Source organism: Myxocyprinus asiaticus, chromosome 23 (assembly GCF_019703515.2).
Source record: "Myxocyprinus asiaticus isolate MX2 ecotype Aquarium Trade chromosome 23, UBuf_Myxa_2, whole genome shotgun sequence".
Taxonomy (NCBI): domain Eukaryota; kingdom Metazoa; phylum Chordata; class Actinopteri; order Cypriniformes; family Catostomidae; genus Myxocyprinus; species Myxocyprinus asiaticus.
The window spans coordinates 40,623,137-40,646,204 of NC_059366.1; the positions used below are offsets into that span (position 1 = coordinate 40,623,137).

Below are 23,068 nucleotides of genomic sequence, written 5' to 3' on the forward strand. Positions count from 1 at the left end.
TACTGAAATATAGCAAAATCTCTTCCATTTGGCACATTTTGCACATCGTCTATATACCGTCATACCATGCAACCCTAATTACCAGTAGAGGAATGATTATTAATTCTTTTAAACCCACAAATCATAGTAGATGATAGTAACAGTCCCCTCTGGAGCTGAGGTTAGGTGCCATGCTCAAGGGCAGAATTGTGATAAGGGAACTCACTTTACAGATTGCCTCTGAGGGTTTGACCTACAACCTTTGGGTTTGGGCACAGAACTTAAACTACTCTATAATTACGACCCACCAAAACTTAAAATATGAAAAGCTAAATGAGTGTAATCAGGGCACAAACTTTTGGGTTTAATATGGCAGTATTTAATGCAAACAAAAGCATGTTTTGACCCAAATGTTGCCTTTAAATATTTAAAATAAATTCTGCTTTGTCCCTGTATTCACCTTTCTTTTTCATTCTGTTCATCAGGTAACACCAACAGCATGTTTGCTCTGGACTACATCAGCGGATCTTTGACAGTGAGTGGACAGCTGGACAGGGAAAACCCACTTTACTCATCCGGATTCACCCTCACAGTGATGGTGCGACTCACGTGCGACTAACTAGATGGGAAGGGGTGCTCGTATGATGCCATACTAATGCATTACTAAAGTCTTGTTGCTAATGTATAGAGTTCAACAATGAAGTTAAATTAATAACATAAAATAATGTCATATTGCTAAAGTCTAAATTATTAATAAAAGAATCTCTCTAGAATCTAAAAAATTGTCCTGTATAGGAAATCTGGGTTGTCTCTAGTCCCCTATGCAATATTCATTGGGAACTCTGCCAAATGTAGTATTGATTCTACACTAAATATTTGCAGTGTGTGCAAAAGGCCACACTAATACAGCAGCTTTAAATACACTTTTAAAAACACATTACACATTGATAAACATTCACTCTGGGCTGATTTCCAGGCTTAGTGGGCATATTGAGTAAGTCATTTATGTATACATAAACGTTATATTCATATTAATTCTTCTAGATGTGTAACACCATAAATAATGCTAAGCATTATTGTTTATGTTAGCATGGCTGAATGCTGCACTGACCAATCAGCATCCAGGACCGTTACAATTGGTTTATATCTAAAAGAAAGTAAGACAGAAAATACATGCTAAAATGAAATAATGCTAATGAAAGTTACTATAAAATTTTACCCTTTTATCACATCACATTCTAAATAATAGGCAGTCTTATTTGTAGTGTTTGTGTTTTTGGAGGGTTCTGATACTGTATGGACAAATTCACTCTCTATATGCAGTGTTACAAATCTATTACAACCCTCTGCTGCTGCAGTCTGTGGGAATGACTGACCATGTGAGAGTAGATGTGTGTGAGTGTGTGTGACAGGTCATCGTTATCTCAGTGCCATGCTGACAGTTCAAGGGCCAAACTTTGGTGGTGGTGGTGTTTGTGTGTGTGTGTGTGTGTGTGTGTGTGTGTGTGTGTGTGTGTGTGTGTATATATATATATATATATATATATATATATATATATACACTGATCAGCCACAACATTAAAACCACCTGCCTAATATTGTGTAGGTCCCCTTCATGCCGCCAAAACAGCGCCAACCCGCATCTCAGAATAGCATTCTGAGACGCTATTCTTCTCACCACAGTTGTACAGAGTGGTTATTTGAGTTGCCGTAGACTTTGTCAGTTCAAACCAGTCTGGCTGTTCTCTGTTGACCTCTCTAATCAACAATGCATTTCCGTCCACAGAACTGCCCCTCACTGGATGTTTTTTTGTTTGTTTTTTTGGCACCATTCTGAGTAAATTCTAGAGACAGTTGTGCGTGAAAATCATTAACTGTTGCTCCTGACCCATATCTGCGTGATTTTATGCACTGCACTGCTGCCACATAATTGGCTGATTAGATAATCGCATGGATGTTTGTTGGTGCCAGACAGCTGGTTTGAGTATTTCTGTACCTGCTGATCTCCTGGGATTTTCACACACAACAGTCTCTAGAATTTAATCAGATTGGTGCCAAAAAAAAAAAAAAACATCCAGTGAGGGGCAGTTCTGTGGACAGAAATGCCTGGTTGATGAGAGAGGTCAACAGAGAATGGCCAGACTGGTTTGAGCTGACAAAGTCTATAGTAACTCAAATAACCACTCTGTACAATTGTGGTGAGAAGAATAGCATCTCAGAGGTTTGGCGCTGTTTTGGCGGCATGAGGGGGAGCTACAGAATATTAGGCAGGTGGATTTAATGTTGTGGCTGATCAGTGTGTGTATATATATATGTGTGTGTTTAACGCTGTTTTAAAAAAAAAGATTGTTTTGTTTTGTTTTTTCCACTTTCTGAAACTTCACAAATGGTTTTCCCTGTGGCTAAAATTGCCATACATAAATTTCCAAGAGGTATATACTGGACTCTACTGCATATCCTGGCACAGAAACTGATTGTGTCTAGCAGTGCACGCTTATACATAATGCGCTACACATGTCCCGGGCATAATAAACAAGCGAACAGATATACATAGATGTACTGTACGTAGAATGGAGAATTCACCCGCAAGTGGTGAGCCAGGTGTGGGAGAGATATGGGCAATCTGGCGTATCTCTATGTATTGCCTGAAAACTCTCTCTCAATGTCATCTGACCTAGTGTCAAAAATGAAACCCGCACTAGAGACCCAGCGTGTGCGAGACAAAGACTGAACGTCAGCCAAAGAATATAATAGTTATGAGATTTTAAACTTCAGTAAGAAGTAGAACTTCTGCCTTCAATTTGTTTTATAACTGTTTGTATAGTGTCTAATAATGCTTTGGCAATGTTCACTTAAGTTTCTCTTGCTATTAAAGCTTGATATGAATTGATTATGCCCATTTGATCCTATTTTTAAAAAAGCCCACTGGAAACATATACTTTTATTTTTTTAATGTGGGATTAATTAGTTAAATATGTTTTTTCAATTGACAGCCCATATACACTATATTGCCAAAAGTATTCGCTCACCCATCCAAATAATTGAATTCAGGTGTTCCAATCACTTCCATGGCCACAGGTGTATAAAATGAAGCACCTAGGCATGCAGACTGCTTCTACAAACATTTGTGAAAGAATGGGCCGCTCTCAGGAGCTCAGTGAATTCCAGCGTGGTACTGTGATAGGATGCCACCTGTGCAACAAGTCCAGTCGTGAAATTTCCTCGCTACTAAATATTCCACAGTCAACTGTCAGTGGTATTATAACAAAGTGGAAGCGATTGGGAATGACAGCAACTCAGCCACGAAGTGGTAGGCCACGTAAAACGACAGAGCGGGGTCAGCGGATGCTGAGGCGCATAGTGCGCAGAGGTCGCCAACTTTCTGCAGAGTCGATCGCTACAGACCTCCAAAGTTCATGTGGCCTTCAGATTAGCTCAAGAACAGTGCGTAGAGAGCTTCATGGAATGGGTTTCCATGGCCGAGCAGCTGCATCCAAGCCATACATCACCAAGTGCAATGCAAAGTGTCGGATGCAGTGGTGTAAAGCACGCCGCCACTGGACTCTAGAGCAGTGGAGACGCGTTCTCTGGAGTGACGAATCAAGCTTCTCCATCTGGCAATCTGATGGACGAGTCTGGGTTTGGCGGTTGCCAGGAGAACAGTACTTGTCTGACTGCATTGTGCCAACTGTGAAGTTTGGTGGAGGGGGATTATGGTGTGGGGTTGTTTTTCAGGAGCTGGGCTTGGCCCCTTAGTTCCAGTGAAAGGAACTCTGAATGCTTCAGCATACCAAGAGATTTTGGACAATTCCATGCTCCCAACTTTGTAGGAACAGTTTGGGGATGGCCCCTTCCTGTTCCAACATGACTGCGCACCAGTGCACAAAGCAAGGTCCATAAAGACATGGATGAGCGAGTTTGGTGTGGAAGAACTTGACTGGCCTGCACAGAGTCCTGACCTCAACCCGATAGAGCACCTTTGGGATGAATTAGAGCGAAGACTGCGAGCCAGGCCTTCTCGTCCAACATCAGTGTCTGACCTCACAAATGCGCTTCTGGAAGAATGGTCAAAAATTCCCATAAACACACTCCTAAACCTTGTGGAAAGCCTTCCCAGAAGAGTTGAAGCTGTTATAGCTGCAAAGGGTGGGCCGACGTCATATTAAACCCTATGGATTAAGAATGGGATGTCACTTAAGTTCATATGCGTCTAAAGGCAGATGAGCGAATACTTTTGGCAATATAGTGTATATACATATATACACATATATACACTGGTGGCCAAAAGTTTGGAATAATGTACAGATTTTGCTCTTATGGAAAGACATTGGTACTTTTATTCACCAAAGTGGCATTCAACTGATCACAATGTATAGTCAGGACATTAATAACATGAAAAATTACTATTACAAGTTGAAAGAAAATTTTCAGAACTTCTTAAACTACTTCAAAGAGTTCTCATCAAAAAATCCTCCACATGCAGCAGTGACAGCTTTGCAGATCCTTGGCATTCTAGCTGTCAGTTTGTCCAGATACTCAGGTGACATTTCACCCCATGCTTCCTGTAGCACTTGCCATAGATGTGGCTGTCTTGTCGGGCACTTCTCACGCACCTTACAGTCTAACTGATCCCACAAAAGCTCAATGGGGTTAAGATCCACAACACTCTTTTCCAATTATCTGTTGTCCAGCGTCTGTGTTTCTTTGCCCACTCTAACCTTTTCTTTTAGTTTTTCTGTTTCAAAAGTGGCTTTTTCTTTGCAATTCTTCCCATAAGACCTGCACCTCTGAGTCTTCTCTTTACTGTTGTACATGAAACTGGTGTTGAGCGGGTAGAATTCAATGAAGCTGTCAGCTGAGGACATGTGAGGCGTCTATTTCTCAAACTAGAGACTCTGATGTACTTAACCTCTTGTTTAGTTGTACATCTGGCCTTCCACATCTCTCTCTGTCCTTGTTAGAGCCAGTTGTCCTTTGTCTTTGAAGACTGTAGTGTACACCTTTGTATGAAATCTTCATTTTCTTGGCAATTTCAAGCATTGTATAGCCTTCATTCCTCAAAACAATGATTGACTGACGAGTTTCTATAGAAAGCTGTTTTTTTTTTTGCCATTTTTGACCTAATATTGACCTTATGTCTTGCCAGTCTATTGCTGTAGCAACTAAAAAACAAGGACAATGTTAAGCTTCATTTAAGGAACCAAATAGCTTTCAGCAGTGTTTGATATAATGGCAAGTGATTTTTCTAGTACCAAATTAGCAATTTATCACGATTAAGGATAAGGTGTTGGAGTGACGGCTGCTGGAAATGGGGCCTGTCTAGACTTGATCAAAAATTACTTTTTTCAAATAGTGATGGTGCTGGGTTTTTTTTTTTTACATCAGTAATGTCCTGTGTATAATTTGTGATCAGTTGAATGACACTTTGGTGAATTAAAGTACCAATTTCCTTCTGAAACAGCTAAATCTGTTCATCATTCCAAACTTTTGGCCACCATTTTGTGTATATATATATATATATATATATATATATATATATATATATATATATATATATATGAGAGAGAGAGAGAGAGAGAGAGAGAGAGAGAGAGAGAGAGAGAGAGAGAGAGAGGCTATATTTAACCCATCCATCCATCTATCCATCACTTTATTTAGCTCCTATACAACCATCAAACTTCAAACATTTCAAAAACGTTTGAACTTTAAGTCGATATGCATTAAACATTGACAGACTTTCTTTTCCTAGTTAATAATCAAAAAGAACTGTTCTTCTGCCAAGTAATATACAGTAGTTAATTAGCCTAACTGTATTGTGTTTATGGTTTCCAGGCAACGTAGCAACTTGCCACATTAACATAGAGTCCATCTGATGTGCGGTCACAGGTGTGCATTTATCAGCAAATTTACAGCGGCTCATCCAATCAGAATTTTGGACCAGAACTATCCGTTTTTATTAGGATAATTCTCACTGATAAATGTTGATCACTATAGTATCTTTGCGCTGTTTGCATAGGCTCCCTCTCAATATTACAATGCAGTAGTTACATTTCGATGTTTGCTGAATATTGGGTGCTTTTTCGATGTGTGCGTAACATTTTATACATTCCCATCTTGACACTTTCCTAACTGCATTTTGGATTCCTTTATACTATTTGGAGTTATAAACCACAGCCATAGTTTTCTAAATTGAAATCAATGATCGCCACAACAAACTGCAATTCAAAACAAAGCAAAAACATGAGAAATCTCCCAAAATATTCATAACTTATAGATTTTCATTATCTATCTCCCCCTCCCATGCCTCATCTCCTTTGTTTTTATTTTTATCCCTTTACCTTATTTCTCTCTCTGTCTCTGTCCCTCTCTTTCTCGCTCTCTCTCTCTCATTGGTGGCATTATTGATTTTGAGTGAAAAGTAATAATAAAACTAATTTCTCAACTTCACGGAGCTTGGATAGGCTAGAGTACATCAGGCTGGGGGTCAGTGCATTCATTAGATGAAGGGATAGAGAAGAGATGGGCAAAGGGGTGCTAAACCACACAATTCCATGATTAACCTGGACCTTCAGTGTCGCCCCCAAACTCCATCCTCAATTCACCCTGCAATCCTCCATCACAAAACACAATTACTCCTTTTTATTTCTGTCTGATTCTAAGGCCATCACTCAAAAAGAGTAGGAGAGAGAATGAAAGAGAAAGAGGAAAAAGAAGAAAGTGAATATGAGCAATTGTTTCCTGTTGATAAGACTTGTTCATTCTAAATCGTATTGCCTGTGTCTTTCTTCCTGCGCTGTCCCCCGTGTGCCCCCACTTACTGCAGATCGCTGGGATTTCTCTCAGAATCCTCCCTTTTGATTTAATAGAGAGACCACACTGAACAAATGGAAGAGATTGAAGACTGAATGTTAACGCTGCTTACTGCCACTTTCCTTCTATTGTCACACCTCTCTCTCTCTCTCTCTCTCTCTCTCTCTCTCTCATATCCTATCTGTTTTTTATATGCTTTTTTTACAATAATCTTTCTCTTCTTTCTTTTGCTTTTTCTTCCTCTTTTTAAAGCTCCTTTTTAAGCAATAGTTCACCCCAAAATTAAAGTAATGTGCTTATTTACTCACACTAACATTGTGCCATAGCTGTATGCTGTTATTTTTGTCTGTGGAAGACAAAAATTTGAAATTTTATATAGTATTTTTCCATACACCAACAGTTTGTAGTAAGTTGAAAGTACAAAATACACTATAAAAAGCAGTCCACACAACTGGTGTGCTATGTTCCAAGTGTTCTGAAGCCAAACAATAGTCGTTATTCACTAAAATCATCCCCTCCACCAAAGCTCCAACTTGATATTTCACAGAATATGATATTTAGTGGCCCCAAAACGTATGGACATTTAAATTAATAGTTCACCCAAAACTTTAAATTTGCTCATCATCTACTCACCCTCATGCCAACCCAGATGTGTATGACTTTCTGTCTTCTATAAAGCACAGATATTTAGAAGAATATTTCAGCTCTGTAGGTCCATGCAAGTGAATGGTAACCAAAACTCAAAAAAGTACATAAAGGCAGCACAAAAGCTATCCATATTCCAGTGGTTTAAACCTTTTCTTATGAAGCGATTTAATCAATATTGTATGAGAACAGACCAAAATATAACTTATTTTTCACTATAAATCTTGTCATCAGCAGTCTCCTTGGCGATCATGATTTTAAGCTCGATTACACTTCCTAGTGCTTTCTAGTGCTCTGCACATGCGTCAAGCACTAAGAAGTGTAATCGAGCTTGAAATCATGATCATGTTCAGAGACTGCAATGGCTATATGTATAGTGAAAAAGTTGCATTTTGGTCTTTTCTCACCCAAAACCAATTAGATTGATTCAGAAGACATGAATTAAACCACAGGGGTCATATGGATTGATTTAATGCTGCCTTTATGAGTTTTTTGAAGCTTCACACTTTTGGTCACCATTCACTTGCATTGTATGGACCTACAGAGCTGAAATATGTTTCTAAAAATATTTATTTGTGTTCTGCTGAAGAAGAAAGTCATGCATCTGGGATGGCATGAGAGTGAGTAAATGATGAAAGAACTTAACATTTTGGCTGAACTATCCCTTTAAATCAAGCTTAAAATGTATGAATGTCATTGCGTTAGACAACAAAATATCAAATAAATTTGCATTTATTTTGAAGAAAGTTATCACAAGCACATTTTTTAAGCAAAACATGTCACAAAAAGAAGTTTGTTAGGTTTTTTAGGTGCTATAGATATACTGTTTGAAATTCTGACAAAGTATTTGGAAACTTTCTGGTTGTCAAATGTTAAACGTTAATGTGATGAACTACACTTGTGGTTACTCTGCTAGGACACCTGTGTGAACTTGAGGGGAACTGACTTCATATATCCACTAAAATTACCTTGATATCACTTTAAATAATTGCAAAAATGGCTCAGAAAAGTAACGTTAGTTCCGAGAAAAGGCATAATAAAATTTGTTTGCAATTTATACATTTTTAATTGTCCAAATACTTTTTGTGGGGGCCTATATCAGCTCTTTCTTGCATTGAGAGTGGTTTAAATATTTTCTGGGATTGCATCTTATGAAATACTTTACTTGCCTCTTTTTTGTCTCTCTATAGGCCACAGAGTTGAATGACAATCGCACACCCTCGGCTGCCACTGTCATGACTACCTTCACCATCCTGCTGATCGATAAAAATGATAATCCGCCGAGATTCAACAGCTCTGAATATCGTGTGCTCATCACAGAGCTCGCCCAGGTTGGCTTCGCTCTGCCTCTCTTCATACTGGTCGAAGACAAAGATGAGGTGAGACACGCAAACAAAGAGTAACATTTTGAAAGAGAATATTTTTCTCCCCACATGATTTTATTTTTCACACATATTGATTATTCAGACGGACATTTATGTCTATATCGCCGTCATTTCTCCTGAAAGTCTTCTGATGAAAAGAAGCTGCTTGCAAAACCTCTTTCTGGTCTTCACGAACATGACATTTTCGCCAACATTGACTTTTCGGTTGTCATTGAACACTGCTTCCCTGCATAACTATGGAACAAAGTTCAAATCAGTCAGACGTCAACCTTTCTCTCCTCCAACATCCTCCTCGACCCCTGTCAGTCAAGCTTCAAACCTAGTTACTCTTCTGAAACTGCACTCTTTGCTGTAACCAGAGTGCTCAAGTCAGGAACAGCATCCTCACATAACTGCTTGCAAATTCTTTTGGATCTGTCAGCAGATTTTGACATGGTCAACCACACACTTTTGATCTCCAAGCTGGCAGAGATGGGCATTTCAGAGTCAGCGCTTTCCTACTGCTATCACTTATAATGGATCACTTCTGCTGAGCAATATATAGAATATTCACAATATAGTTGCAGTAATTTTGCTGGTGATATAAAAGGTAGCAACATAGTCAATATTACGATGATTGTAATGCGCTTTTTAATTTGGCCATAATTTACTGTAATTTTGCTAACGAGCATGCCATTAAACTTGTTTCACCATCCTTAGAGTTCGATTCATGTGCGTGAATTAGTTCACACTGTTTCATTGAGTCAATTCAAAACTGTGAATCAACAGTTCATTTGCATCATCCCTAAAAAATGTTCGCTGAAGCATGCGTGATTTTGGTAACACTTTACAATAAGGTTCCATTAGTTAACTACGTACATTAGTCAACATAAACCAACAATGAACATTAATTTTACAGCATTTATAAATCTTGGTTTCTTTCATTTCAACATTCAAACTAATACATTTTTTAAAATAAATGTTGTATATTGTACAGTCATCCTGATCTCATGAAATTTACGTGAACTTGACAACATTTTTGCAATTCAAAATGTATGTGCTGTATAACACGTTTAGCTGCCGTTTTCCAGTGAATTGTCCAGCTGGGGGCGCCAAAAGTCGTATTCAGACGAGGTTTTAAGGTGAATTTTAGATGGATGTTTTCAAAACATAACTCCCTAACCTAAAGCTTTTGCCTGAACCTAACCAATAGTGTTTTAAAATATGAATGAGATGTTAAAAAAGACATCCTTACCTAATCAGTGCCTAAACCTAACCAATAGTGTTTTAGAAAAAAGAATCTTCTAACCAATAGAAAAAAGCAAATTTTCTGAAGCAACCACACCATTTCGTGCTGCTTCTATGACTCTTTCATGTCACGTGTCAGCTTGAGTTCATGACAAGTGTTGAACCGCGGTCCTTCGACTCAGAGTCCTATCTGGTGAGCTATCGCGCAAGCTATTCGTGTTGGATACTTGTGTAAATAGTGTAAATATTTATTTTTATTTATTTGGATACTGGAATACACTTACAGAGCAAATTCTTTTACAGACACACACAGTCAGTCTTGTCCAACAACAAACAATTTCGTCTTCCATCAGGTGCTCATTAGCTATTGTGGCAAAACGATCCACCCCTCCCTCTCATTATCATCACCCCACCTCTGAGGGCCGTCCTTCAGCCAGGCTCACAATGGGAATGGGCAGGAGAGAGGACAGGTGCAATTTAACAAGCCTTGCTTGGGCAGCGGATGATGAGGTGCACCAGATGTGATGCGAATATAGCCTCATCACCGCTGCCATTAAAATGTAGAGCCTCTCCTCGGGAATCCGGCCTCTATATCCTCGTGTGCACACACTGGCATCCTTGCCGGTCCAGGAGCAGAGCGGGGAGGGTACTGGCCGAATTAGATGCGTGCCAGACCTGCTTCCTCTGAACCCCAGCGTGGGTTAGATAAGTCGCCGGAGAAAACTGCATGCATCGTGGTAGACGGGCTAGGAAGCCAGGCCGCCTTCCCCTCATACTTGCCATGGCCTCTGGGAAAACAGGCCACCACAGAAGCTGCCGCCCTTGCACCCCTGAAGCTATGAGGGGAGCGCGTGTGCCGTCAGACCCCGCACACGTCCTGGACCATCCTATGGACACTCCCCCTTTCTACAAAGAGCCTCGATTCACTGTGAGGATGCCACATTCCCCTTTATTTTGGACACTTTTCCCCATGACCATTCCAACATTTTTTGTTGATTATAATTTTAAATCAATGCCTCTCCGAGACCTGACACCACACCCACTGTGTCTGTCTCTTGCTCACCTCGCCACACTATTTAGTCATCTTTTTAACAGTTAGACTCTAAATTCTGATTAGATGAGCCGTGTCCGAAGTTGTTGTAAAATGTATATAAATGCACACCTGTGACTGCATATATATTCATTTAAACTATATCAGTTTATTATATTAACCAAGTTAAGATTTTACTTGATTTACTTGAAGTAATTAACATTTCAAAAAGTATCATACTGAACTGTTGTCACATGACCTCATCATTTTGCTTGCGAGTGGCGTCCAGTTATTTTCATGGAGTTGGATATGGCTATTTTGCATTTTATTTCAGTAAAGCTCCTACAGTAGATCCCATTTGATTTTCCACAGCTCATGTTTCTGGATTTTGTTCAGACAAACAATCCAAAAACACTTTAAATTACAGGACAGCTCATTGAAGAGACTGTACCTCCATCCCTCACAGCCTCGTTGTCATTCCTGTCAAATATCAAAGATGGAGCTGCTGTGAATAAGGTCTATTTTACTGTCCTGTCACTTTTTATTGGCAAATAAAAATAGTTTTATTCTCCAGTTATTTCCATCTTGCTCCTAAGTATCCTAATTTTACCTTACACCGTTTTATGAGAACCCAAAAAAATTTTTATTAGAAACTGAACATTATCCCTCCTAACTCCTACGACATAGGCTAATTCCCATATAGAGCAAGAGTGGTTGGAGATTGATCGTATCCGACTTGAAACATTTCCAAATCCCAATGCTCCCATCATTTCCCATAATCTGTTCTGATAAAAAAAAAGTGGCAAAAAAGGAATTCTGTGTTTCTGAAGTGTGGGCATTTCCTCTTGCACAGGAAGTACAGCATCAGTCAAATATTACAGCTCTTTGCAGACAGTCAGCAAAGCAGAGTAGAGATAGCAGACTCTTGATCACGGTGAGTCTCGCCTCTGATCAGGGTATGACATTAGCACCCACCACACGCCAAAAGCAGGTACTTTTTGTGCAGTGGTGGGTAATTTTGATCATCTGCCCACCACCTGTAAGAAGTCTTGGAGTGGCATATGAAAAGAAATGCATATAGACACACAGATGCGCACTTGAACAAACACACAAGATGAAAGAAAAGCCATCAGTGCACGTGTCTGATTCGCTGTGTTTTCAGAGGTTCAGTGGCGCTCTGCTGCTCACGCGTTCAGTGTGAGCACTTCTCATGGAACACATATGTGTGAATAGTTTTCACTCTTCTTTGTAAGTCGTGTGGAAATAGTTCGCAAGAATAGTGTCGTATGTGTGAACGTGTCATTTTCAGCAGGGCAGCTAATACTCACTCAAATGCTTTAGGAGCTTATAGTAGGATTCCATACAATATGTTTTCCAAACTTTCTCTGCATGGTTCATCTTCAAACTTTCCTGCTGATGTGTGTGTGACAGGCAGCTTTTATCTTCTCGGTAGTGGTTCAGGCAAATGGACGGGCAATTACACTTATGGCCAGTGAACGCTGACATCCCTGAATATTGGATGGCTCTTTAAATAGCCCCCATTAGCCACAATGGCTCTCTAAGCGCTCCAAACAAAAACAAGGGGCCATTTTAACTGCCGATGTAATTCCACCATCGATCTAGAGCATCATCCTCGGTGTAGCTTAGGTATGACCGTTTTCCGGGGCTTTTGAAAACACTAAACATGAGGAAAGGCTTCTTATCTCTGGGGATGCTTGGCAGATAGTTGTTTTCATTGTGGATAGAAATGTGTGCTGGATAGTTTGACCTAGCTGAGCATTGTTATCACACAGTAGAAGTTGACTTGTGGATGTGTAGTACTCTGTGTAATACTCTCTGTTGGGCGATAATAAGCTGGTTTGGGCGGCTCGGTCAGTTTAGGTTTAGTTTGGGAATGTAGTCCAAAACAATCATTGTTGTTTGTGTGTTGGGTGTTAAGAACTCTGCATGCCTGGCTAAAATGCTTGCTTTAAAACTCATCTGCAAGATGTTGTTTCCTATTGCTGAGACTGCAAGTTCACAGTTTGTTACACTTACAATAATAAATGTTTGGCAAAAAGCTGAAAATGGTACAAAATAAGTTGCCTCAACATAATTAAAATAATGACTTTGACCATTTTTTGTATAGATGTGACAAAATGAAGTTTGTACAAGTCTTGATCAAATCTATTCAAACAAATTAAAAAAAAGGTAATTTAATTGTGTGGTAAAGTTTTCCTCAATTTTATTAAGTTGAATGTTTTTGTTTTTGAGTGAGTGTTTGAAATGAATGCTGCAACAAATTTATTATAATGGACAGCCTGGTTCTTGGTCCAGCAGGTCTGAATTGGGATTTCAGGTGTCTAATCATGGTTTGGGTCTTAGGGATCTGGTATTGGTGTAAGTCTGCATCTTAGGGGTCTGGTATTGTTCTCTGTCTATGGTGGTCTGGTATCAGTCTGGGTAGTAGGGGTCTGATATTGGTCTGTGTCGTAAGGGGACTGAAATTGTTCTTGGTCTTAGGTGGTCTCGTTATTGGTCTGGGTTGTAAGGAGTCTGATATTGGTCTGGGTCTTAGGGGGTCTGGTATTAGTCTGAGTCTTATGGGGGTCTTGCATCGGTCTGGGTCTTAGGTGGTCTTGTATCGGTCTGGAGCGTAGGAAGTCTGGTATTGTTCCAGTTCTTAGGGGGTCTGGTATTTGTCTTGGTTTGTGGGGTCTGGAACTGGTCTGGATCTACATCTTAGGGTTGTGGTATTGGTCTGGGTCTTAGGGGTCTGGTATTGGTCTGGGTCTTTGGGGATCTGGTATTGGTCTGGGTCTTAGGGTATCTGGTAGTGGTCTGGGTCTTGTGGGTTATAGTATTTGTCTGGGTATTAGGTGGTTTGGTATTGGTCTGGGTTTTAGGGGTCTGGTATTGGTCTGGGTCTTATGGGATCTGGTATTGGTCTGGGTCTTAGGGGTCTGGTATTGGTCTGGGTCTTAGGGGATCTGGTATTGGTCTGGGTCTTAGGTGGTCTGGTATAGGTCTGGATCATAGAGAGTCTGGTATTGGACTGGGTCTTAAGGGGTCTGGTATTGGTCTGCATCTCAGGGGATCTGGTATTGGACTAGGTCTTAGGTGGTCTGGTAATGGTCTGGGTCTTAGGGCATGTAGGATTACTCTGGGTGTGAGGGTTTCTGGGGCTGGTCTGGATCTACATCTTAGGAGTTGTGGTATTGGTCTGTGTCTTAGGGGTCTGGTATTGGTCTGGGTCTTAGGTGGTCTGATATTGGTCTAGGTCTGGGTATTGTAGGGTCTGGTATTGGTCTGGGTTTAGGAGGTCTGGTATTGATCTGGGTCTGATCCTTCAAGGGACTATTCTTGACCCCAACTCTTCTAAATAGGGATATTTTGAGGTATTGAAGTGGTTGTTTTAAAGTACATTCTGTAACTGCTGAAACGATACGCTGCAACATAAAACAGTTAAAACCTTTAAAAAAAAACACTTCTTTTGTACATTACAGTGTGCTTTGATGATTTGTTTAGAGATAATTAGGTATTATGTCAGCAATTGTATTCTGCATCTTTTCATTAGCATTAAGGTTAATGTAGATCTGAATGCTCAGCCAAGGATTAATGACTGCGTCAATCCAGACACCAATTAACCAGCAGCTAGCTAGCTAAGTAGTCATTCAACAACAACATTTTAACTGTTAAGAAAAATATTGTTTGTCTGCTGATGATGACATTTGCATCTGAAGCTTTGTGTTTATGATCTTTTGTAGATCATGAAACAGGGTGATTCAGACAAGAATGTTTGAACAAATTAATCTCTTGATGATGTTTGTCTACAAGGGTATGACTCTGATATGAAGGAAAAAAAAAAAAATCATCTGTTTAGCATCAGTTTATTCGACTGGATGTCCCAAAGCAATGCCAATGGCACCTTTTCACCTCCTCAATTTCAATGTCCTGCCTGAGGAGCAACATGATGGAGAGATTTTCATAAACAAGAGATATAAAAGAAGTGAATATTACAGATTAACCTGGAGTGCTGGTCTCGTGCTCTCTCTTTAAAGAGTCATTCTTGGGGTATTGTTCTTTATTTTACACATTCAGTCTATCTCTCTCTCTCTCTCTCTCTCTCTCTTATTTTCTTGTTCATTTTGTGTGTATTTTCCTCCATAAGCAAACACCCCAGGTTAAATGTTTATTGAACTCTGAAAATATTTTCTCTGTCCGGATCAATTCCCCACGTTGTGGTCACGAATGGCTTCACCTGCAAATGGAATCCGGCAGGGATGTGTGTGTATACAGTGTTAACAACTTCCTTCCTTAAGCTTAAATAATTTCTTGTGTGTATACAAATACAAGGTCTGGGTTATATAGCTAAAAAATTATCCAAAATATCTCAGTATTTTTAAAAAAAAAAATTGTTTCCCAAATTTAATATAATATAATATAATATAATATAATATAATATAATGAATGGAAGGATGAATGATGTTTAATAATTTTCATTTATATGCACCAATCTAACAATACATTGTAAAACAACAATATTTATCTATGTACACTTTTACTAAAAGATGTTAATACATAAAAAAAAGCCACATGGGGACTTCAGATATTTATAGTATACTATAGAACACTGTTAATATTTTTGAGTGATTTTGAGTGAACAAACAATTTGAACTGATTCACAGAAATGAATATGTCCAAAAAAGGGAGAATAAAGTGTCCAAGGGGAAAAGTGTCCAAAATAAAGGGGGATCTAGTGCCCTCAGGGTGAATGGGCTATGTGAAGGATGGGGAGTGTCCAAAGGAATGGTCCAGGACATGGGCAGGGTCCACCGGTCACAACTTGCTCCCCTCCATGGTCCGTGGCACGAGGAGCGGTGGCATCTCTGGCAGCCTGTCTTCCTAAGGGCCACGGTGAGTGTGAGGGGAAGACGGCCCAGCATCCATACCTGTCGGATGTAACGTGAGGTACTCCCCGTTGACTCATCTAACCCGCGCCGGGGTTCCAAAGGAAGCAGGTCTGGCATGCATATAACTTGGCCAGTACCCTCCCCGCTCTGCTCCTGAACCTGCAAGGATGCCAGCTGGTATGTGATAGCTGTGCAGTGTGTAAACCTCTCTCTCCTGGCCTTAAGAGACACACTAGCGACCAATACTAGAGGCCATGGCTTTTCTATCCTCCTTGCTAGCGCGTCCGATTCACATACTGGGGATCGCCTGTTCGAATCCCACTTGGAGGGGGTCAAGTAGGACCAGTGACAATGGTGCTGTGACCCGGATGAGAATGAGGTTTAGGTGGGTGAGTGTAATGGTAGCAAGCTGGTACGTGATAGCTGTGCAGTGTGTGAACCTCGCTCTTCTGGCCTTAAGAGATGCACTAGGGACCAAGGCTAGCGGCCATGGTTTTCTAGCCTCCTTGCTAGAGTGTCTGACTCTCATGCCAGGGATCACCAGTTCGAATCGTGCTCGGGGCGGGTCGTGTAGGACCGGTGACATGTGCACACGAGGAGATAGAAGCCGGCTCCCTGAGGGAGAGACACATTCTCCTTTCTTACGGCAGCGGTGAAGTCAGAAGTTTACATACACCTTAGCCAAATATATCTAACTCAGTTTTTCACAATTCCTCACATTTAATCTTAGAAAACATTCCCTGTCTTAGGTCAGTTAGGATCACTACTTTATTTTAAGAATGTGAAATGTCAGAATAATAGTAGAGAGAATGATTTATTTCAGCTTTTATTTCTTTCATCACATTCCCAGTGGGTCAGAAGTTTACATAAACTTTGTTAGTATTTGGTAGCATTGCTTTTAAATTGTTAAACTTGGGTCAAACTTTTTGGGTAGCCTTCCACAAGCTTCTCACAATAAGTTGCTGGAATTTTGGCCATTTCCTCCAGACAGAACTGGTGTAACTGAGTCAGGTTTATAGGCTTCCTTGCTCGCACATGCTTTTTCAGTTCTGCCCACAAATTTTCTATCAGATTGAGGTCATGGCTTTGTGATGGCCACTCCAATACCTTAACGTTGTTGTTCCTAAGCCATTTTGCCATAACTTTGGAGGTATGCTTGGGGTCATTGTCCATTTGGATGTCCCATTTGCGACTGAGCTTTAAGTACCTGGCTGATTTCTTGAGATTTTGCTTCAATATATCCACATAATAAACTTAATGATGGTCATTATGTCCAAACAGTTCAATTTTTTGTTTCATTAGACCAGAGGACATTTCTCCAAAAAGTAAGATCTTTGTCCCCATGTGCACTTGCAAACTGTAGTTTTTATGGTGGTTTTAGTGCAGTGGCTTCTTCCTTGCTGAGCAGCCTTTCAGGTTATGTCGATATAGGACTCGTTTTTTCTGTGGATATAGATACTTGACTACCTGTTTCCTCCAGCATCTTCACAAGGTCCTTTGCTGTTGTCCTTGGATTGATTTGCACTTTTCGCACCAAACTATGTTCATCTCTAGGAGACAGAATGCGTCTCCTTCCTGAGCGGTATGATGGCTACATGGTCCCCTGGTGTATATACTTGCGTGCTATTGTTTGTACAGATGAACGTGGTACCTTCAGGCATTTGGAAATTGCTCCCAAGGCTGAACCAAACTTGTGGAGGTCCACCATTTTTTTTCTGAGGTCTTGGCTGATTTCTTTTGATTTTCCCATGATGTCAAGCAAAGAGGCACTGAATTTGAAGGAAGGCCTTAAAATACATCCACAAGTAGATGTCCTAAATGACTTGCCAAAACTGTAGTTTGCTAATATTAAATCTGTGGAGTGGTTAAAAAATTTGTTTTAATGACTTCAACCTAAGTGTATGTAAACTTCTGACTTCAACTGTATATTCACATCAGGTGTGCCTCATCATCCTCTGCCCAAACAAGGTTTATCAAATTGCACCTCTCCTCTCTCCTGCCCACTCCTGTTGTGAGCCTGGCTGAAGGACGGCCCTAAGAGGCAGGGTAACAACAAAGAGAGATGGGGGGTAGTCATTCCAGCACATTTCCCCCCTTCCCAAGGATTACCCTGGCGGCACCTCTTCCCATGCCCCTATCCGAACATGGAGTGCGGACCCAGAGGTGCACACTCTTTAGTCACCCACACAGGAATGCTACTTCCTCAACCAGGCCCTACTGTCGGAGTTGTGTTCATAGGATGGTCCTGGATGTAGATGGGGTTTGACGGCCACACGCGCTCCCCTCCTTGTTGGACGCAAAAGGTGGTGGCTTTTCTGGCAACCTGTCTTCCCAAGGACGTAGTGTGCGAGCGGAAGGGTGGGCATCCATGCCCGTTGGCTGTAAAACATACTGTCTTAATGCATCTCTCCTCTCTCCAGCACACTGCAGTTGTCAGCATGGCTGAAGGATGGCCCTAAGAGCTGGGGCAACGATGACAAGAGGAAGGGGCACAAAACCTAATGCGTTGTGATATTCACACAGTGTTGTACATTTTTATATCAGCAGCAAAATCACCACAGATATATTGTGAATATTATTAACCCTTGTGCGACCTTAGGGACATTTTTGTCTTTTTCATTTTTGTTTTTTTTGATCATTTTGGCTGTGTTAATGCCAACGGCATACATTTTGCCAAAGGTGTGTATTTTTGGGGGAATTTTGATATTTCAACCTCAGTTCCCATAATACATCTATAATACACTGTGTACACAAAATAGTTACACTCAGGACCTTAAGGACAAATGTCCCCATTGAAACCCATTAAAATGGCAACTTTTGATCCCAGTGCCATTAAAGCATAAAATCATGAATTCTATGATATTATGCTTTCATTCCAGAGCCCTGGCTTCAAAATGTAAATTTGTTACATTTTCCACCAGATGGGGCCATTTTTCTCATGTTTAGCCTATGGAGCAAATACATGCTTTTTTCCTATTTTCTGTTTGCTGTATTATAGAGCACTGCAGGCCAACTGAATAAATTATGCAGCTAAGAGTGTGTGGGTGTGCTGGTATGGATGTCAGAGTGTGTTTTGTATGTGTGTATTGAGAAATTTGTGTGTATGTGTGTGTGTAAAAAAACAAGAGTGGCATTATGTAAACAAACTATAACATTTAAAGGGTTAAAATCCTAAAAATGAATGAATATTTGGTAGTTATGATCAGGACTGATGTTGGTTAAAAAATCAATAATATTAATATATAATATTTTTATGGCAGTTTTTTGATGCAGATATTTTTGTCCTCTAAGGTCCTGAGTGTGAGTTTTTTTTTTTTTTTTTAAATCTGACACTGCACGAAAAATAATAATGCATCAAAATCAATGTTGTTGCTAATCATTGACATATGCCAGACTGTGATAATCCCCCAAAAATTTCCCCTTAGCATTTTGTATGTGGAAAATAATTCTATTTTTTTTATATAAAAACAAGTGGCATTATATAAACAAACTGGCATGTAAAGGGTTAAAATCCTGAAAATGAATGAATATTTTGTAGTTATGATCAGGACTGATGTTGGTTAAAAAAATTAACTCCTTGAAAGTGGAAAATAATATTATTATGTAATATTATTATGGCAGTTTTTTGATGCGGACATTTTTGTCCTCTAAGGACCTCTGAGTAACTTTTTTTTTATTGACGCACAAGGGTTAAGTTTATAGGGTTTTCAGGGGAACTACATACGCTGTCAGTGTGTTTGTGTGTGTGTGTGTGTGTGTGTGTGTGTGTGGCGATCTGATAAACCCAAACCCTCAAACCATCTTCTCCTTTATGTATGAGAGAGAGAGATTATGCCAAAAAAAGAAAGAGAGAAGGACACAAGAAGAGATGGAGTGATTGCAGAGGCTGATAAGTGCAGACTTAGATAAGCAGCAAGTAAACACACACAATAATCAATCACAATTTCTCCTCACATTGCTCTATGGGGGGCGGGGGGGGGGGGGGCGGGTATGTTTGTTTGTATGTTTTCCTTGTTATCGGTTTAAACTATAATCCAGATATTTCTTCTCGTTTTAACTTGTGACAGCTCACACAACTCAGACACAACAGAGTCAGCAAATTGCTATATCACTGTAACTGCCTGCTCTCTTTCTCTCTCACAAACACACACACACATTAGCATTTTGTTTAAATATCTAATTAATGTAGTTTTGAGATTTGTGACTGTCGGAGCCATCCAAAACCAACTAGTTGATTATTAAAGTAAACTAGATTATCTACATTTTTTTTCTTTTTACTTTTTCATTAATTTTGTTTTGATGTTTTTTGTGGAGGTGCTTTAGTCAGAAAGCATCTTGTGTTTCAGCTGTTACACACTTTAAACTGTAAAACCTTCTCGGAAAAGTTTTAATCATCCTAATTTAACGCACGGCTTCTACATCCATTCAAATACAGACGGATGTTTTTGGCCGTTGTGTTGCATCTCTTGTTGTTTTTGGACATCCCACCAAGAGTACTGCACAACTTCAGGTTAAAAATAGTCCAACTTTTGCATCTCCAAACCGATGCATTCTGTTTTAGTCCATTGCGCCCCGTCAAGATTTTCATAAAAGCAAGAATGCAACTTATGTTACCGCCCTCCTTTGAAACGTGTCAACCCACCTTAAGTGATTCTGAAACCAGCATAATTACACGGGGCTTCATTATGTCTGATATGTCCATTAGTCGTTCAGGCAACTGACCAACTGGTTTATTTTGAAAATTAGCACATCACTATTTGAGGTCATGTATATGATAGCATACTCCTAATTATTGACAAAATACAATTTTATCAGATATATTCTTTTAAAATGTATATATATATATATATATATATATATATATATATATATATATATATATATATATATATATATATATATATACACACACACACACACACACACACTGGTTGCCAAAGGTTTGGAATAATATACAGATTTTTCTGTTTCAGAAGGAAATTGGTACTTTAATTCACCAAAGTGGCATTCAACTGAACACAGTATATAGACAGGACATTACTGATGTAAAAAAACCATATGATATTATGAAATGGTTAAAAGACACATTTGCTTTGATCATTTTTACTGTAATCCTTAGAAAATAAAATATTTAATAAAATCAACAAAACCACATAACATTATTTTAGATGTAAGTATGTATATGATGTAAAGATGTACTGTATATGAGTCATCAGCTGAAACTTTCTTACATTAAAATGAACACTGGCCACAGAGGAAACACTCAAAAATGAACAAAGTAACAGCTCTACTAAAGGCACTGGCACTGTAGATTATGGATTTTTAATCATTTGCATTCTAAGAATGTTCAAAGTCACAATATCATTTGTAATAAGGCATTATGCATACATTATAATGTGTTAAGAATACCCTTATAATGCATTATAAATACAGGTTTCATCGTGTGTTATAATGCATTGTATTCTTAAAAGTTATAACCACAAATTAGGAAAGTAATATATCATATCATAACTGTTGTTACAATTATTTATGTATTATTAATTATTACAGCATATTATAAGGTTTATTATAAGGCATTATGCATGCATTATAATGTGTTAAGAACACCCTTATAATGCCTGATAAATACTTGCTTCATAGAAAGTGTTATCAAAAATCCCATTAATTTTCTCCATAGAATAATATATTTTTAATGATAACTTGCAAACCATTGAAGACAGACCTACCATGAGCACACAGGTTTTGACTGATTGTTGACTATATAAGTGCGTTTTTAATTCAATTACATAATTTGCAATACTTCATAGGGTTGTGGTTCATTCCCTCATTAAAGATGTAAAGTACACATTCTTGTATTTTTGGAGCCTTTTAATATTTCTCCCCTCAACTCCCTGTTTCAATCTGGAATATGTGAACACAGGAAAGATAACTGCACTCGCCAAGCAATTTCATGGGACCTTTCAGAGTGTGCGATGCAGTGTGTGTTTGAAGGTTGTTCATTCTAAAATAGTGATGAGTCATCATGGAGTTTATATCCTGCCATATGTCCTCTCTTCTCCTCGCCGGCCTCTGCCGCACCCTCTCACGAAAGAGAGAATGACACTAATGAGGGATTTTCTGTCATCTCTTCATTTGCTCGGAGTCTCTCTGTACCTGTGACAGCAACGATTGTATGAGAGACAATGATGATTACTGCTGAACATTGTTATTTTATTATTTGAAGTGTGAAGTTTTATTTTGAGTCCATGTCAAAACTCACACCCACATTTGTTTGAAAGAGCAGTGAAGGGACTTTTTGGAGCTGTAATGTGCTGTGGTTGTTAACTGTACCCAATGGTAGTTGCTCAGAGGTTGCTCTTTCATACCTCACGAGACTTCTTGGAGTTCTCAGTTAGGTTTCTTTCAAGTATCAACATTGTCTCAGATGTTTCTTATCAAATTCTTTAGGTGAAACGACAAAAGAAATAAATGAGACAATTGTTGACATACAGTTAGAATAGAGCTAAAATAGTGTAGCTCAGAGAAAATGGTCTTGGGTGGGTTGTATGAGAAATATTTGAGTTCATATTGAAATCTGTGACTTTTGTATGCAGACATGCAGACTTGATTGGTGTCTTGGCAAATCTGAGTACAGTGTGTGACATTGTTGTCATGATAAAGGAGATACATGTGAGGAATACTTGGGATTTTTTTGTCAGGGCAAACCCCATTTTCTCTCCTTTTAATCTCATTGCTGTTTAAGAGACACAACTGACAATAAAGAGATCTCATTTGTGACTTTTTCTTTCCTACATTTCTGTCTTCCTCTAGTTTCTCCTTTTTGATGTAATCTGCTTTATTTGGCCTGGCAAATAACTGTAAATTTGTATTGCCAACAATAAACATGTTTGCTGCTTAGGTGCGGACAGTGAAAATCACACAAAGTGAAATCCCTCTCTCTGTCTCTGTAGGGAGTGAACAGCATGTTTCAGGTGGTGTTGACGGGGAATAACTCTGAGCACTTCAGCATCTCTCCTACTGCAGTACAGGGCAGAGCTGACATCCGTGTGCGTGTGGCTGTCCCGTTAGACTACGAAACCATCAGGAGCTACAGCTTTTCT

At 39.4% G+C, this 23,068-nt stretch overlaps 1 protein-coding gene across 1 annotated transcript in view; it reads left to right on the forward strand.

The window, feature by feature from the left end:
* Nucleotides 1–23,068, forward strand: part of LOC127413678 (cadherin-23-like) — a 315,190-nt gene that overhangs the window by 167,132 nt on the left and 124,990 nt on the right. Inside the window, exons 9-11 of the mRNA XM_051650995.1 lie at nucleotides 465–577; nucleotides 8,625–8,813; nucleotides 22,919–23,068. Coding sequence (XP_051506955.1) covers nucleotides 465–577; nucleotides 8,625–8,813; nucleotides 22,919–23,068 — 452 coding nt within the window. The remainder of the gene's footprint in view (nucleotides 1–464; nucleotides 578–8,624; nucleotides 8,814–22,918) is intronic.